We start from the raw sequence: 17,919 nt of genomic DNA, 5'->3' as shown, positions 1-17,919 counted from the left end.
ACTTTAAGTATTCCCGGTAAGTGAATGTACAAGGTTATACTTGAATTTCCCCTGGGGATCAATAAACTAACTAACTAACTAACTAACTAACTATCTATCTTCCTTTTTTCCCTTTACCTGTGCTCAATCTGGACCAGCTAAAGCTAAGAGGCGAGATCACACATTGACTGCTTATCTTGGAAATAAATAGGAGCTACTGGACAGGTTAGACATGTGACAAAGGAGAACACAGACTAAGATATCTAGGAGGCGTAATGTGTTTGCCTCTCTGCTTTAGCTGGTCTCCTGTTGAGTTGAAATGGTGTGTTTCCTGTTAAGAGCCTTTAAATGAAACACAAGAGAAACATCCAGCCCCACACCATTTGCCTGACATCTGAAAGCTACTCAAAGTAAGTCCGTAACACCAGCAGGGCAGTTTTAAAGCACCTCTGACCCATCTCCTGAGACTACAGTACGTTTGTTATGTTAAAGTATGCCAGCAATGAGCAAGGGGTTGCAGGGAAGCCCTGAGTGTATGTGCCCCTGCCAGCAGTTGGCCACACCATGCTGGCACCTCCTCAGTCTCTGCTCCGGGGCTAAACTAGTGGAAGGCAGTCCTCAGGCACTGCCTGCCAACACTCAAGTTAACATGAGCAGCCATCTGCACACAGGCAGATGGGAGGGCCGCTCAGGCACGAAAAAACTCGGTCAGCCAACTAATGACAGTACACAAAGCAATTCTCTGTGCCAAAGCATGAAATTGAAAAATGATCTATTTAGGGAATCTATTGAGAGTTTCTATGACATCTGTTTGGTGAATGAGCGAGGCATACCATTTTGTTTTGGCATACTTCCACAATGGGGGTGATGAAATTAAAAGCATAATTCTATTAAATTAAGCATAATGCTATGTGAATTTTGGTATTACCAAATGTCCCTGTTAGGAATAGAGCCACTGCATCCTTGGCCTAGAGTCTCAGTGACCAAAATTATCACTGAATCTATCTATAACCTGAATTGCAGTACTAAGTGGATGACATACGTTCAAAATTCACCTCCCACAACTTGTTTCCTATAGCTGACCACAATATATCAGGTTTTGTTCTTTGTTCAGGTTTTGAGTAGTGTTCTGCTGGTGTTGGACACTGTACTTTGGTAGTTACAGACACATGATCAGGTGTGGAGATGTTTCCTCATGTCTCACCTGAAGACTGGTAACAGTGAGTCGGCGTGCATCATCTGTAGGTGCACACACTTGCACCAGGTATGGGCTGTCAGGGATGTGCTCATCATTGAACTTCACCGACACCTCATAATCACCTGGAAAAACAGCAGAGAAAGACTTACAGATGCAGCAACAGAGGGAGATAAATGATAAGCCACATTCTATGACTTGACTATGAAAAGCTAAAACTAAAGTGTAAAGCTAAACATAACAAAATGCCATGGAGCTGCCCACAGTCTAAACTACCAAACACCACCATGATAAGTACGCAACATATTTGATACATCTGGAAACTGCTATAATCCAACATCTGTGGCAGCTTAACTTGACCTGGAATGTGTTATGAAGAACACGGTCTGACTAGTTTTTTTGGAGGCATAGCTACATGGTCTAATAAATGCAAACATTGCAACATCGCAGGATATGACAAACCACATCGCAGGCCGAGTTCATACCAGGCTCCTGTGCAACGTACGACACCCCACAGGAGCCATCCTTCCGGTCCTCAAAGGTGATTTCAGCTCGGCTTGGACCCTCCACAGCGACCGAGAGGCCCCCTGCACCAGCTTCCCGTGTCCAAATGTTAAACTCAGCTACACACAGACACACACACACACACACACACACACACACACACACACACAACACTAGTATTACCATTTTTTTTTTTTTAAGTGTGTGTTGTGTGTCTGAGCACATATGAGGGAGAGTTCTGTACCTGGGACGCCTGCCTCAGCCTTCTCCAGCCCTGGGCCTCCAGCACGGACTTTATGGGGCCCACCCTCTCCCAGTGGTCCCACAGTGAACTGGAAGGGGCTTCCAGGGACGTGCTGGCCGCGGTACTTGACACTGACCATGTGTACGCCCATCTCCCGTGGGACAAAGCGTATACAGTAGGTGTGGTTGCCCATGGCGACCATCTCTGCATCCTCTGTGGTGCCTGAGGGGCTAGTGACCTGAGCGGATACCTCTCGGATGTCTATCTCTGCAGACACAGGGTGAGATTACAAGATGAAAGTGAGAAAAAGTGGGAAATGGAAAGAGGTGATGACACAGCTGCACACTTGTGCGAACAGGACTATGAGAGAAGCCAGCTCATAGGGAAGCCTCTGGAAAGGTTAAGGTAAGCAAATGAGCAACCAGGGTAGTGGATAATAGCAGCCATCATGTTGAGACGCATATGCACACACACACGTGCACAGGCACATAAACATGCATGCACATGCTGGAGGCAAGATCAAGCATGTTCTGCCAACCTCGTTGTTCCCATTTGCAGGGCTTTAACACGCACCCTGCAGCCCCGAGGCTTGGGACAGGGGTGCAGCAGTCTTCCACCAGCACTCACTTCTGCCCTCGGAGAAGCTCCAAGCCCTTGAGGGCCCAGACAAGACTGTCCCCAAGCCCCCAATACGTAGCGAGCAGTGAGAACGGCATATGCCCCGCGATAGCAGCTCACGGGCCAAGGCCAGAAGAAACCATGTCACTACGAGCATATTTAGAGAGGAAAAAGGAAAGGACAAGAGGAAGAGAAATGAGAATAACACAAGGAGACGACAAAACAGAACAGTGGAAACAGACAGACAAACAAACAAACAAACAAACAAACAGATACAGTATAAGATATTCAGAGAAAAGTGGAGTTGAGTCTGGGGAAGACATGTCCTTTAGAAGACAAATGAATAGCAATGAGCTATGGAGAACTTTAGCCAAGTTATAAAGACGTGAGCAATGTATGACAGTAAAGTGTATATCAGAGTGCTAGACACTGAAAGAAGAGGTGAAAAGAATGAAAAGGGTCTGCATTCTGCATTTAGACATTATGAGTATGAAGAAACATTTAATGGAAATTAATCATTTTTAAATCGCTCTTTAAATCTCATTTTATAATAATAATAATAATACATTTTTTAAGTTACACAGCACACAATATTAAAAGTAAAGGCACATTAAAGTCCATAAGCTAGCTTATAAAAGGTGTTTTTTAAGAGCGGTTGAGAGCACGGATGTGTGAGGGGAGGGAGTTCCACAGTTTGGGTGCACCATAGGATAAGGTCCTATTGTGTTGAGCCTGATGTTTGGTATTGTCAGTAATCCAGCTGTAGATGATCGTAGTGAATGGAAGAGTTTATAGGTCTGTTAGCAGTTCTGTGATATATGGAGGGCAAAGGTTATGGAGGGCTTTGAATGCCATCAACAGGATTTTAAAGTTGATCCGTTGAAAGACAGGGAGCCAGTGTATCTGTATCAGGAGAGGTGCAACATGTTGGGAGGACTTTGAGCGGGTGATAATGTGTGCTGCAGAGTTTTGGATGAGTTGGAGTTGATGGAGGAGTTTGTTTGCGATGTCTGTCATGATTGTATTGTAGTAGTTGATGCGAGACGTTACAAGGGTGTTGACAAGCACTTCAGTGGAGCGTTGCGTGAGGTGAATCGATTTTTCTGAGGTGAAAAAACGCAGTCCAACAGATTTGAAAATGAAAGGGTACTGTCCAGAGTAACTCCAAGGCTTTTCCCCTGTTTGGAGACAGGTATGATGATCTTGCCAATGGAGATTGAGGACATATTGGGGTTTTTTGCAAACGTAGATGTAGTGCCAATGAGTAACAGCTCAGTTTACTTACTGTTGAATCAGATAATTGCTGTCTATATGCCATGGAGAGAAACAAGGAGGGTAATGGAAGTGAGAGTGGTAGTGGGTTTGGTAGACACAGAGCTGTGTGACATCATCATAGGATGTGGAGGCCACAGTGCCTGAAGATGTTACTGAGGGGAAGGAGGTAGATCATAAACAGAAGTGGCCCCAGTACTGAACTCTGTGGGACTCTGTGGTGGAGGATGGAGCTTTCTGATCGGTGGATCTGGACAACATATGTTCTGTCTGCTAAATAGTTTGCAAACCATGCATGAGCTGGGCCACAGATTCCAATGCTCGCTAATCGGTCCCACAGTAGTTGGCGTGAAATTGTGTCAAAGGCAGTGAGGTCTGAGGTCCAGAAGGATGAGACTGGACAGTAGACCAGTGTCAACTGCACGGAACTGCACATTTGTGATCATCATTTGTAGGCTTTGAAGTGGAAGTGGGGATGGGATATCAAATCAAATAATTCAGAAATCTAGAAGAAGAAAACTTACTCCACTTCACTTATATCAAAGAGCTTGTAGCAATGAGCCACCATAGGCATCAAGACTTGAAAAAAGTCTTGAATAACATTGTTCTAAATAAGTGGCTTTAAATGGAACGTGGATTTAAAAAAAATAAAAAAAATAAAAATAAATAAAAAATAAATAAATAAATAAATAAATAAATCAATCACCCAACATGTCTGGTAACCTCTGTGTCACATGTAAAAAAATACATTTAATGACAACATATCCCAAGTTGACCAGGAGGAGTGCACTTGGCATGTAGTTTAGGGTGTACTTGACATTGACAAGGATTATATAGACACCTGCAGGGTGCACAAACAGACAGCAGTGTAGATCTTTATTGTTCTGTAGAGAAATTTCCTAATCGCTTCTATCATTTTTATTGGGAGTAGACTTTTTTCAGATATATTATGTGCATATGTTTGCATAGCATTCAACATGTTTTTTCCTCACCATGTGTTTTTGCTTAAGGAGTAGACCAAAGAGCTCTCAAAGTCATACCTTGGCAGGACACAAGAGCGTAAACAATTGTAGCTCAGCCAGATATTTGGCTGCGTTCCCTGTTAATGCTGATTTTCAGTTCAGCTCATGCGTATAATTCTAGTCACCCAGTCTGCTATTCCACAAGTAGTCTTTTGTCTAAAAAAAACCTGTTTCACCCAGAACACCACGTCAGCGGAGGTGTCAAATTCTTATCCTTACCCTGACACGCATCATGAACATCTACCCCTCTGGTCGGGGAGCTGATGTCATACCTTTTGTCTGCTAGATCTGAACAATATGGTCCCTCATACCTGTTCCAGCAACACTGGTAGCACTGTCGTGCCAAGCTTGACACAATGTAGGCTGTGCTCCGTGCCTGCAGCGCATTATCTGGCATGGTGCCACTGAGGAAATGAGAGGGGCAATCGTGTGAGCCATCCATCAGGACTGGCCTCATTCAGCTAAGCTGTCTGGCACATGGCCTAGAAGAAGCTGCTTTATTGTCCTCTCATTTTCTGACAGGTATCCTGATAACTCATCTGCAACGGTAATGGAGTTGGCATTCATGTTCTAGCCGGGGTTTTCCAGAACATGGCCCCAAGAGGGGTAGCTCACGCCAGAAAATATGCATCAGAAGTCATTCAGTTAGCTTCACTAAAATCAGTCAAGTCGTGCCATCAGCACTATGAATTCAAGCAAGTATAAAGAGTATGGCTACATTCTTTCCCCTGCCCCACTTCCATCTCAATTTCTACAGCTCACCTACTTTGTCTATGCATAGCCGAGTTTCTTTCTTGTTCTTCTTTTTTGAATCCTTTATGCTCACTCATTTTCCTCAGTCTCTCTCTCTCTCTCTCTCTCTCTCTCTCTCTCGTGCAGGGTAGTAAATCACTGCTGAGCGAGGCCGGCAGGGTTGGTGGCGGGTGGGTTCAGACCCGGGTTGAACCTCTTTAACGAGCACCCGCTGCCTCAATATCCCACAGAGCCACCCCAGGTGACCGATGTCTTACATTTGATATCTACTCTCTACTACAGACACAGAGTGCAAACAGATGGAATGTTAGGGTTACAGCAAGTCATGTCACCTGAAACACTGGAGTCTTTTTTACCACATAGAGGAGTTTGTGGATGACCGGGGTCAGAATGTGAGACCAGTTTAAACCAGATTTAAACCTGCTGTAAATACTATGAAGCTCATGAGAAATTAAAAGGTTTTTGTGTTGAAAAGATGATCCAAAGAGACCATCAAATAAACAAGTTCACAGTGACGCCCACAGAAGAGAGCTACAAATGTTCATATGTGTGATTACCAGCAAATAATTCATTTCACAAAGTAAACGATCCTAACGACTTCACTATATAGCATCTGAAATATAAAACCTCAAATTAAAACTCAGAACATGTTTATCCAAAACAACCTATGGTATGGCAGACACACATTTTGATCAGTGTTTATGCACCCTGAGTAGTAACTGAACAGCCTGTCCTTTTTCCTCCTTACCAGGGATCTTCAGATTGAGGTCGCACACACTGCCCACGCTGGCCACAGAGGCAGCCTTCTGCCTGCGGGTGATGCTTTCGCGGATGCGACCCTCTCCTGTTACCTTCACTGAGAAGGGACTCCCTATGGGCACACCCCAAAACAGACACCGCAGAAGCACAAAGTCAACCAATATCCAACACCCACTGGCACATTAGTCAGCTCCCCTCCATTAAAAGTTAACAAATGTGTGTGCACTCCAACATCTGGGAATATACTAAAGCAATGTTGTAAATGCTACTAATGTGGAGCGTACCTGGGACATGCTCCTCAGCAAAGCGGATCGACACTATGTATGTCCCAGGCTCCATGGGACAGTAAGACACTCCACAGGTGCCATCCTCCATGTCCTCTGTCTGGATGTCCACCTTACTGGGGCCTTCTATGGTCAGAGCTAAGCCACCGTAACCTGAGCAGAGGGAAACAACCAGGACTTGTCATTAGGGCTGGGCAATATGGCTGAAATCTGTATCACGATATAAGTATTTCATATCTGTCGATATCGATAATTATTGATTTTTAAAAAAAATCTATTTCAGATAAGGACCAGAAGGGAAAAAAAAGTTACATTTAAACACTTTTATTTTAAACTTAACCTTCCTCTGATTTTAATCACCTCAGTTATCAATCAAAGCAAACAGGGAAAAGAAATAGCAACACAATCATGAAAAACAGTCAAATAAATAAATGTGCACATAAGTCTGAATGAAAAGCAGCACTGGTTGAAGCCTGGAAATATTGTAAACAAAGTAGCTTAATTTGCTAGTTTATCATAGTCTACTGGTTAGACTGTTCAGTTTCCCCACGTGTGTTTAAGTTTCAAATTAATACTTTCTGAACTTAGCAGTCAATTTGAATGTAACAGTTTTGAACAAATTCGTGCAGCGATGCTAACTGGATTTAATAGCAATTTAGCCAGTCGTCTTGCACGATTGTGAATGTTTGGATTACATGTGCATGAGGAGGGATGCTCCTGTTGAGAGGGAGAGAGAGCACGGGGCAAGGACTCATTGAGAGTCTGTGTTGAGGTAGGCCTACTTCTATCGCCTACTCTGGTAGAGTTGCACATAGCTACAATGCAAGATACATTTAGACTATTTATTTATGGACAACGTAAAGCGGGAGGTGTGTGTTTCAATTATAATGTTCTATCGAACGTATTTTTTATTGATATCGATTACATGTCTATTGCGATACATATCGCTATCGTTTTATCGCCCAGCCCTACTTGTCATTACTGCGGGCTGAAAAGCAGTGCTGAACAGTGAAACAAACATTATTTCTCAACAAAAGCACTATAAGCATACAGTATTCAACATGCACTTAGTAAATGCTTATGATCAGATTTGCACTGTTTCTAGTACTAACCACTTTTAGTCGGATAGCATCTTCTTAGTACTAAAACTCTTTGGCTTTTTCTTTGGTACCACTAACAACCATTTCTATGCTCGCTCCGTAGTCACTTCCCAACTTAATTGATTCCAGACCTACTAAATTCTGTTGATAAGGTAATATCAACATAAAATAAAGTGTAAAAACAGGCATTCTGGCATTCCTTAATGTAGTCACAGCACTGGAACTGGGAGGCTGCCATCATGGCATGAAAAAGACTCATGAATACAGGAAGTGAGGGTGAGTTCCAGGGGTGGTCAGAAGGGAGTGCCCACTGCTGTACTATTTCCATTAGAAGCTCTCAATTAGCCCTGGCATCTGGCACTGCCCTCTTCAAAGCTGTGGGAGTCACTAAGGTCAGGGAGGCTTTCATGTGGAGAGCACATGGGAACATTAGGGTCATAAAATCCATCTAAACAAGTCTGAGCGCAAGCTGTTTGCATCATGACAGAAGAATGGCGATATGGTGGAGAGGAGAATGGGGGATCTATAATCTTGAGAGCCAATGCCTGAAGGGTGCAACATGCATGATTAAACTGTGCATCCCCAGTATGACATCCTTAACTCAATCTTCAGGTTTAACATTGAGCAACAATGGAAAGGGAGATAAAAAAGAAACACGCCACACGCCACCACAAGACGGAACTGTCAGCGTTCAGTGTAGATCAAAACAGCAAAGAATTCCTCACCTGCTTCTCTAGTGTCGACAATAAAGTTTGACATCTCAGAAGTGTGTCCTTCTACCAGGCCCTGACCATACACCTTGACTTTACTGGCATCTCCAATTTCAGACTGCACCACCATGATGGTGATTGGGCTGTTGGCCACGTGTCGGCCATTTTTCTTGATGCTGACCAGATGCTCTCCAACCTCCCGTGGAATGAAGGAGATGCCTAGAGAGAAGAGGAGACACTGTTCACTTTTTGGCTCATCTCAACCACAGCAGCATATAATTACACATCTATTTAAGATATTGGTATGGCAACAAGAATTGGCAGAACATCTGTGAAAAAGATATATAAATAACACCCTTCAACCAACCCACACCCTTTCATAAAAACAAGGCTGAACAAAGAATTTGCAAGTGAGAAGCATTAACTACAGTAAACTACATGAAATAAAGACTGAAAACCCCACTAAGCCAGCAAGCCATCATTCCTATAGTCGATACTTCACTGTAAGTGGTAGGTACTGTGCAGCTCACCAATATGGTTGTTGGGCTGTCTCTTGAGTAGACAGGGCTCATCTCGACCTGAGGGGGCCTTAATACTGGCAGTCAGGAGGCTGAGATCTGTCTCATTAATGTCCAGGGTGAAATCAGCTGCAGAGCCCAGTTTAACCTGAGACCTCCTCTTGTTGTCCTCTTAAGAGGAAAAGCACAGAGCAGCACAAACAGTAGGTTATGTGTGGAGATTGGGCAACTGATCCTTTGGAGCACTTTCAACAAGGAATTCATCAATTACATATCTGTTGTGCTAATGCATTGAGTGAGTCAAATCACTGACTTTACAGCAAATAAAATAATCAATTTTGACCTATTGCCTCACCAGTGACACGAGCTGTGAAGGGGCTCCCAGGAATGTGCTTCTCATTGTAACGCACCAGAATGTTGTAGTCACCAGGCAGCGTGGGAAGGTATGTGACCGTACAGGTGCCATCTTTGTTGTCTACACAGCTTATTTCAGCTTTGGAGGGACCCTCAATAGCCAAATCCAAACCACCTGGGATTTTACAGACACCAAGTGACAAAAATTAGGGCCTTTGAGGGCAGCTAAATCTCAGAGCCTGACAATGACATCATGCTAAATTATATGACTGATGTGGAAGAAGTGAATAACAACACTTTAAATCTGCCACAGATGACATTCCCATCACTCAGCTGTGATTAATGCTGGAACGTTGGACAAACTCTAAATGTTATGATCCAACCTTTAAAGTAATGACAGGGTTACTTCACAGCTAAACAAATACCCAATGTTTTGTCAAAGCATTCCTTTAGGTTTAATGTCATCAAATGAGATGAACAAGCAACTGGTTTACAAAATAAAAAGCACTTTGTTATAATAAAATTCAGATCACATTCCAGTTAGACATGACCTATGACCATGCTCTGAAAGTATTCGATTTGTAAATGGCACCTAAACGAAGTAACAATATGCCCGCTCACCCTCAGAGGCATCCTCGGTGTAGATGGTGAAGGTGGCAGTCTTGTTGGCAACACCATACACCAGGCCCGGTCCATAGGCAGTCACGTTGGGACCGCTGGCGTGGTTCACATAGAATTGCAGTGGAGACTCTGTGGTGCAAAAAGCAGTTAGAAATATCAATCAAGAGCCAAGACAAACAAATGTTCACTAATCCCAAACAGCTTACTGATTTGACTGGGCCTTTTCAGAAACCTAATTCAGTCAAAGCCATTCCATTGTTCATGGGTACATCCTGTGCACACACATGAACCATGATGGCAGAGGTCAATGACTAATCTAACCTCCACTTGGGAAACAAGGTAACATGTAGGAACAGGACACCCTCCAATGAGAAGGTTTTTAGAACACCACATTAGAGCGAACAAAAACACAGCAGTGCTCCAACTGAATTAAGTCCAGGCAATCCAACGAAAAGCCATTTTATTTTTATACTACCTGCACACCCAGATTTCCTTAAGTGAAAAGAAAAATGCTTGAGCCATTATCTACAGTACCTGGAATAAATCACAAACTACACTGGATGAAAGTAATGTTACGTCATGATGTCCAAACATGCACTAGCCTATTGATTAGAAGGCCTGACTCACACAAGGGATAATCTGAGTTTAGTTGCAATAAAATTGAAGCTTTTATTTCCATAATGTATGAGAGTGAGGCTGGTGGAGGAGTGTCTAAGATCAAGTGAAAGCCCAGCAGCCCCCTCCACAGCAGAGCAGGCTCTCACAGGAGTCCAGGAGCCCAGCCCTCGGCTCATGCGTCCTGTGTGGAGACAAGCCGCTAACATTCCCCAGGCCTGATGTCACCCAAGAGCACTCTTTCACCACTCCAGATAAATCACAAGCAAAATGATTTTCTACCCCACAAGAACCCTTGTCCTCTCTTTCATTCTGTTTAAACAAATCACTTAAAAGGCTTTGGAGTCCTTCATCCTCTGCTCCAATAATCACATTTCCACACCATGGAATGACTTCAAGACAAAGGAGTCCCCCGACAGGAAATTCATCACAGGGAATGTTCACTACATTGTGGAGGGATATCTGTGTGCAACTTGTTCCGGTCGCTGGAACAAGTAGAACACCCTGAAAACATGCAGCAGACAACCTGGCCTTTGTAAGACGGACCATTACCAGAGAGAAAAGGAAAAAGGGCTCGCACCTGGAATGTGAGTGCCATTGTACTTGATGTGCATCTCATGCAGGCCAGCCTCAGTGGGGGCGTATTTGACAGTGACGGTGCCATCCTTATTGTCAATGATCTCAGGCTGGGTGGTCTTCCCTGATGGCATGTGAACCTCTCCTGGGCAAGCAAAAACATGCAGGCATCGATTAAAGTTCCTAGTGATGACTGGTCATGAAAGCTATTGTTTTGAACCTTTGTTTTGGTAGCTTTTGTTTGTAAAGATGGATAGAGGGCCTTCCGACAGGCACCTTTGTGGCTTGTTTACCTTCGCTCCCCACAGGAAAGCCAACTTCTTAACGCTTTTCTAAGGCTCCAGTATTGTTAGTCTGACAAGAGCTCATTTAGGAAAGTAGGCTCCATCATGTTATATTTACCATTTCTGTACAACTTCTATGCCCAGTGTCAGGTTGAGTGATGTGGTTTTTATAGAGAAAGAAAAGGAATCCGTATTCTAGTCGGTCATTTACTATAGTCATGGGAGAGGACAAAGCAATACATACACACATTCATCCATTTGCGGGACACCCACGTGTGTGTGCATGATCATACGTGCACAAAATTCCTTGTGAGATCACGCAGAGGTCAGGGCAACAGCATTACACCATGTACCTCCTCAAAAGCAATCCGTGGGCATCTTACCTGTGACCTCCCCCTTCTTGAGGGTGAAGGGAATCACCATATCGAAGGGCCTGAAGCCTGTTCCATTCATGCTGTTCACAGGGATGTATGAGCCATCGGTCACCTACAAGAAAGATCAGAAAAAGGCCCAAACAGGTAGGTCAGTATGATGCACAGGATGGTATGTACGGCAGGCCAGTGTCATCCACTTGGACAGAGCCAGGCAGCCACAGCAAATGAGGGCAGAGAGACTAGACTTATGGTGATTCGGCAACAGCTGTGACGTGCATTAAAACACCAACAAAAAAAAAAGGTACAGAAATCACAGAAAGAAAAAAAGAAAGCTGTTTGACCTCCATCCCACTGGGGAAAGCAGAGGGTCTGGAAGTCCTAAAGAGAACAAAAAAGATAAAGAGAGGAAAGAAAGACTGCAGTTGGAAGAAGTGTGCTAGAAATGGAGGGTGGGGGGTTGTGAGGCCATCTGTGCAGTGCAGCAGTTCTCCTCAGACATCATCCAAACCAACATGGATATCTCTGCTACTGTTTCTCTGGAGATAGACCGCCCACACTTCCCCTGTGCCGTGGGAACACATAGAAGGCTGCACATTTGCCATGTCTAGTGTGGTGGCATCCCTGGTGGCATGAAGCAAGGGAGTGGTCATTTAAAGACGCCAGGCTGACAGAAGGGGCACCCCTCATTCGCAAAGGAAACCAGATAACTTGCTATCTTGCTTAAAATTATCCATAGCACACACCAGATTCGAAGACAGCATCATATAAACTCAGGATAAGCTTGTGCTTTCAAGACTAGGGTCAACTGAGCATCAGGCAGAAGGCAGAGGGGAAATGCAACCCTGCAAAGAATGATTGGTGAGGCTCCATGGAATCAAATACACTTTAGTCTTGGCATCAATGAGGAGAGAAGCCGTTAAAAAGGGAAAGTGAGACAAATTGTTTATATGCATCTTCAAAGGTATCTCTTCATTAGGAAACCATACAGACGAGGAAACTCATAAGTGCAATCTGCCAGCCCTTAATAGAAGTGAGAAATCTAGAAAGGAAGCAGAGGAGCGTGTCAAGACGAAGGTGAGGGAGTGTCACTGTGGGAGAGCATATGGAGAGAGTGTGCAAGAGTGTGTGCATCTGTACCCAGGGTTTGAAACCAGCTCCTGGAGCCATCTGCTGCTGATGAGTGGCCTGCTGTTGCACCAGAGGAACCTCATCTGTCGCCTGAGGGGAGTCATATTGGAGGTTAGCAAATGCACTCTCATACACACACACACACACACACACACACACACACACACACACACACGTATACGTGGTCACTGCACATAATCCCCAGACAGAAAAGTGTATTGACAATACATGACCTGGTAATAGTACACATTAGCACTCATTGCTAGCTCACGCATAAAAACACAACATGCTCTGACCACAAAATTGAACACTAGCACGCATGAGGCGTCTTGGAAGAATGCCATACTGAGACTTCTGGAACACCAACATGTCCAGGATTGATTACATTTCATTCAAACCCTCACATGTGATTGTATTCTGTACTGTGGTTCATCGAGTTCTACTGTCAATCCTGACATTCTCAACATAACTTTGAAAAGAACTGAGGACTTCTTAGTCTTCCAACCCTGAAGCAAGGAATGTCATCTCTGTAGAGCTGCAATATATGCACATGAGCACCACAGCTAAATATGAATCAGAAGAGTCGTGAGTGTTGTAGTGTGATGTAGTCAGTATTAAGGTCAGTTCTTAACACTCCAACACTGATAAGACGCATGAATAACACCGTCTCACCGTGACTTTAAAGGGACTTCTGGGAATGTTCTCGCCTCCAAAGCGCACATAGATGACGTAGGTGCCAGGTTTCGGGGCAGTGTAGAAAATATCAAAGGTTCCGTCTTCATTCTCTATAACTTCTGCCTCCACCTCAGTTCCATCGGGGGTGACCACCACACAGGACACCTTGCCCTTTCCAGCACCCTTGGTGTTGACCACAAAGCCTACCTCCTCTCTAATGCCAATGGTGGGGCCGATTCCAGGACCTGACCAGCAGAAAGAGAAGTCAAAACAAGAACCACGTTTCCCTGGACTTCTTAAATCTCCCATATGTATGCATCCTAAAACACAGGACTTTGCGAGATGACTTTCAGTGGATACTCAATGGATCTAATGCTACTGAGTAATGTCAGTGTACACACACCTGTAACCGTACACTTGCTGGCGTCACCAGCGCTAGTAGCGCGCACGCGGTACGGAGACGTGGGGATCTCATCTCCACCATACTTGATGACAATGGTGTAGCGGCCCACCTTATCTGGCACATAAGACACTTTGTAGGTGCCATCACGGTTATCCTGGATGTTGACCTTCTTGGGTTTGCCGTCCTGATCCTAGAAACAAAGCACAGAGGTTGAGAGACATTCCATTCCTGTTCCCATGTAAAACCTGCGTGTGTGTGTGTGTAACTTCACCACCATGTTAGTCATGTTTATGTGCCTGGCCCTGTTTTGAAATGTGCACTATGCCAGAAATGTGTTCATGCTGCCTCAGCAATACACCGTGTCTGCTTCTCCACTCCATCCTAGATTGCATCTGTGCTGCACTGTAGGTTTCCATGCCACGGTGTGCCAAGCACCTTGGAGTGACCGCATGACTGGCACACAGAGGAACCTGTGTCTGCAGCGTACTCAGAGATGGAGAGAAATAGAACAGGAAAAACTTGACAAAAAAGTGAACAGAAGGCAAGACAATTCCAAAGAGAAATGGAGGGAAGGAAGAGAAAAGGATGAAAGAGGGAGAGTACCAGATGTTGGTCCAAACCCTGAGCTGGGACACAGTGGGATCACTTCCTGCACAAGCCTATGAGGCCAAACACTGACTTGGGTATTTTATGGCTACCGTAATTAGAGAAGCAGGTTTCACCCATTACTGAATAGTGGAGAATGAGTGATGGCGGGCTCATTTGTCTATGTGAGATTACAGAGCCAGGGGCCCAACCAGGGGATACAGTATGTCAGAGCCCGAGAGATGCTTATCTATTTCTCTCTCTCTCTCTCTCTCTCTCTCTCTCTCTGGTTGGCTCTGAACCACCAAGGACAGACATTTGGCTTCAGTGAAGGTCAAGTTAAAGAGTGCAGAATCCCTTTATAATGAAACTGCTGCTAAAGCTGCACACAAACAACATGTGTTGCTGAGGCCCCAGTGGAAAACAGCCCATGTTAACCCAGGCTGAATAAGACTGTGAAAAAGCAGTTCTGCTCCAGACTTGAGCACTAAAACTCTAAAGACTTGAGAGGTGTTGTCTATGGAGGCCTAAGCCAAGTACATAATCCAGACTTTAATACGGTCACTGGGTTCTCTGGTGAGGTGAGGGGGAGGAACACATATGCATTCTGGGTAGTGGTGAGTAGGTGTGGAGGAGTGAGGAGAGGCACTCACAGTGATGTGCACAGACAGCTGGCCCTCCCCAGCATCTTTGGCATCAATGGTAAACTCCACAGGCAGGCTGGCAGGCACTCCAGCAGTGAGCCCAGGCCCACTGGCCCGCACCTTGCTGGCATCATGAGTGGGCTGCACCCGCAGCTTAAATGGGCTGACAGAACAGAGAGAGGCAAAGCAGGCTGTTACGTACGGTGCTGTAATGATAAAGTGACATGCTTCAGGCAAAAAGTAGTTATGGGTGAATAAATGCTTCACTGTGCTAACCCTCACGGACTCTAATATTGACATTGATACGCCTAATAAAACCCCTTAATCTAGAAAGGTAAACTGTACCAGAGTGTGTGTGTGTGTGTGTGTGTGTGTGTGTGTGTGTGTGTGTGTGTGTGTGTGTGTGGAGAGGGGGAGCACACCTGCGTGGAACCTCCTCATCTGCATACTTGACTGCTAGGGAGTACTGTCCCTCCACAGAGGGTGTGTAGGCTACGGTGTGGGTGCCATCTCCATTATCAGTCACCTCCACCGGCTCCGCAACACCTACATGCACACACGCAAAAGGCCTTTGGATCAATGTGTAAACAAAGGTCTGATTGTTCATTGGTGTGATTTTGTGTCAATGCCAAACTAAATGTGGCACTTGGACATACCTTTAGGTCCTGTGACAGCCACAGAGAGAGGGGCCACACCTGCCTTGCTGCAGTCCACAATAAAAGTCTGAGGGATTTTAGCCCTGACACCTGAGCCAACTCCAGGCCCGGAAATCTTCACTTTACTAGAGTCCACCACGTCTGACACCTGCACCTTAAAAGGACTGCCTGTAAACCAACAAGCACAGACAACGTATAGGTATTAAACAGTTAACATGTTCAGGTGAGCACTAAGAAAGCACAGTTCACACTTAATTCTTTTCTCCATTATTTAGTTTGGTGACCAGAAATCCTTGACGTACAGTAAGTAGCCCTCCTGTACAAGCACCCTGTGTACAAGCACCCTAATACAAAATAACTTATATAAATATATTAGTCTTATGAGTGTTGCTCATGGATATGCTAATATATGTTATTCTATAGAATGCAGGAACTGCAAATGATGTGGTCATGATCCCCTTTACAAACAATGTAAACACAAAACAGATATCTCCTTGGTCATTTATCAAAACCCAAACATGACAAACTGTATTACTATCTTGGGGGTGATGTAGTCTGCAGTCTGAAAGATTATTCTCCAGATGTGCAAAATAGCGCAATATGTGCAATACACACTGTATGATTTAGGAGGGTCATTTCCTTCACTTGTGGAAGAGATCCAAACCATGCAGTTCTGGAATGGTGACCGGTGTACAATTACGCAAGCATGCCATTAATGACTAGAGAAAATGGGTTAACCACCGTGGTTTGTAAGAATGCAGGAGTATCATAGGAAAAATGGATGGTGGCTACTCCCTGCCCTTAATAGATTTTTAGCATGGGATTTATAATGACATTGAAAATGCTTGCACAAAGTCTTCACAACATGGCTGCCTGAACTAAACCAGAGCTAAAAACTAAACTGTGTTCAGCAAGTGATGCTACAGTACCTGGGATGTGCTTCCCTCCATAGGTGATGTTGACATCGTACAGGCCAGGCACATAGGGAGTGTACTCCACATTGCAGCTGCCATCTTTGTTGTCTTTGCATGACATCCTGGATTCTGAGGGACCTTCAACAGTGATACCCAAACCTCCAATACCAGCCCCTCTGTCAAGACCAGGAAAGAACATGAAAAACACCCTTCAGCTCAATGTGGAAACAGAGAGTGGCAAATGTACAGTGTGCTGGAGATGTGAAGCAGCTGGGTTACCTGGTGGTGATGGAGAACTTGTTGGGTTTGTCGGTCAGGGCCTGCTCCAGCCCTGGACCCTTGGCCAACACACGGCTCGGATCACAGCCATCGGTCACTCCCACCTGGAATGGACTGTTGGGGACTGGGGAGTCATCATACAGCACCTCCACACTGTGACTTCCTGCAGAAAAGCAAACAAGACCCAGTTCAGAGGTCACTATGAACCAAATGATCATATAGGTCATCATCCTATTAAAATAGTTAACAAAAGTGACTAAAATACAGTTGCTCTGCAATCTAAAAGGGCAGTTACTGTAGTTGGGCTGTGGTGGATTGGTACACTGTTTGTCACACACCATTTTCAAAGGGTGTGTACTCCACGTTGTAGGTCCCATCTCCTTTGTCTGTAATGCTGCAGTCGGTCAGTGCACCAGAGGGGTTGGTCACCTGGGCCTTGATGTGATCGCCACCTGACTTGGTGAGAGGATGAGCGTCCACAGTGAACTCTGTGGTGGCCTCTCTGAAGACCCCTACGCCAGACCAATGGGAGGATGCAAAGAAAGCCAAATAAGAAATGGAGAACAAAGAAGAGCCGACATACTGACTCTCGGCTTGTGAGAAGATGACGACAATTTTTTTCATGGGCCATACAAACTGTTTATAAAACTGTCATCATTGAACTGTATAGCTTTGAAGTAGAGGGAGAGTTCTTTCAACAAAATGGCTGTTGAGGAGAATGCTCTCTTTTTACAGTAGGCTGAGGTCACAGCTGTTAAATTCAAAAAGCAAAGAGACTGGGACAAAGTGAAAGACCGGGCTTTTGATTGACCTGCCTTTGAATATCCATATTTTAAATGAATAAGAAACCATG

At 44.7% G+C, this 17,919-nt stretch overlaps 1 protein-coding gene across 1 annotated transcript in view; it reads right to left on the bottom strand.

Moving 5' to 3' along the window:
• LOC125301421 (filamin-B) overlaps positions 1–17,919 on the bottom strand; it is a 61,405-nt gene that overhangs the window by 6,458 nt on the left and 37,028 nt on the right. Inside the window, exons 22-41 of the mRNA XM_048253796.1 lie at positions 17,405–17,578; positions 17,067–17,229; positions 16,803–16,963; positions 15,874–16,041; positions 15,640–15,763; positions 15,227–15,380; positions 13,989–14,178; positions 13,583–13,830; positions 12,920–13,000; positions 11,792–11,894; positions 11,129–11,269; positions 9,934–10,062; positions 9,314–9,487; positions 8,971–9,129; positions 8,456–8,659; positions 6,631–6,783; positions 6,336–6,458; positions 1,923–2,189; positions 1,660–1,797; positions 1,184–1,299 (exon numbers count right to left, since the gene is read on the bottom strand). Of these exons, the coding sequence (XP_048109753.1) occupies positions 1,184–1,299; positions 1,660–1,797; positions 1,923–2,189; positions 6,336–6,458; positions 6,631–6,783; positions 8,456–8,659; positions 8,971–9,129; positions 9,314–9,487; positions 9,934–10,062; positions 11,129–11,269; positions 11,792–11,894; positions 12,920–13,000; positions 13,583–13,830; positions 13,989–14,178; positions 15,227–15,380; positions 15,640–15,763; positions 15,874–16,041; positions 16,803–16,963; positions 17,067–17,229; positions 17,405–17,578 (3,170 nt within the window). The remainder of the gene's footprint in view (positions 1–1,183; positions 1,300–1,659; positions 1,798–1,922; positions 2,190–6,335; positions 6,459–6,630; positions 6,784–8,455; positions 8,660–8,970; positions 9,130–9,313; positions 9,488–9,933; positions 10,063–11,128; positions 11,270–11,791; positions 11,895–12,919; positions 13,001–13,582; positions 13,831–13,988; positions 14,179–15,226; positions 15,381–15,639; positions 15,764–15,873; positions 16,042–16,802; positions 16,964–17,066; positions 17,230–17,404; positions 17,579–17,919) is intronic.

The sequence above is a fragment of the Alosa alosa genome, chromosome 10 (genome assembly GCF_017589495.1).
Source record: "Alosa alosa isolate M-15738 ecotype Scorff River chromosome 10, AALO_Geno_1.1, whole genome shotgun sequence".
NCBI classification, from domain to species: domain Eukaryota; kingdom Metazoa; phylum Chordata; class Actinopteri; order Clupeiformes; family Clupeidae; genus Alosa; species Alosa alosa.
The sequence above is the reverse complement of the archived record's forward strand: the minus strand, read 5'-3'. Positions and strand labels throughout refer to the sequence as shown.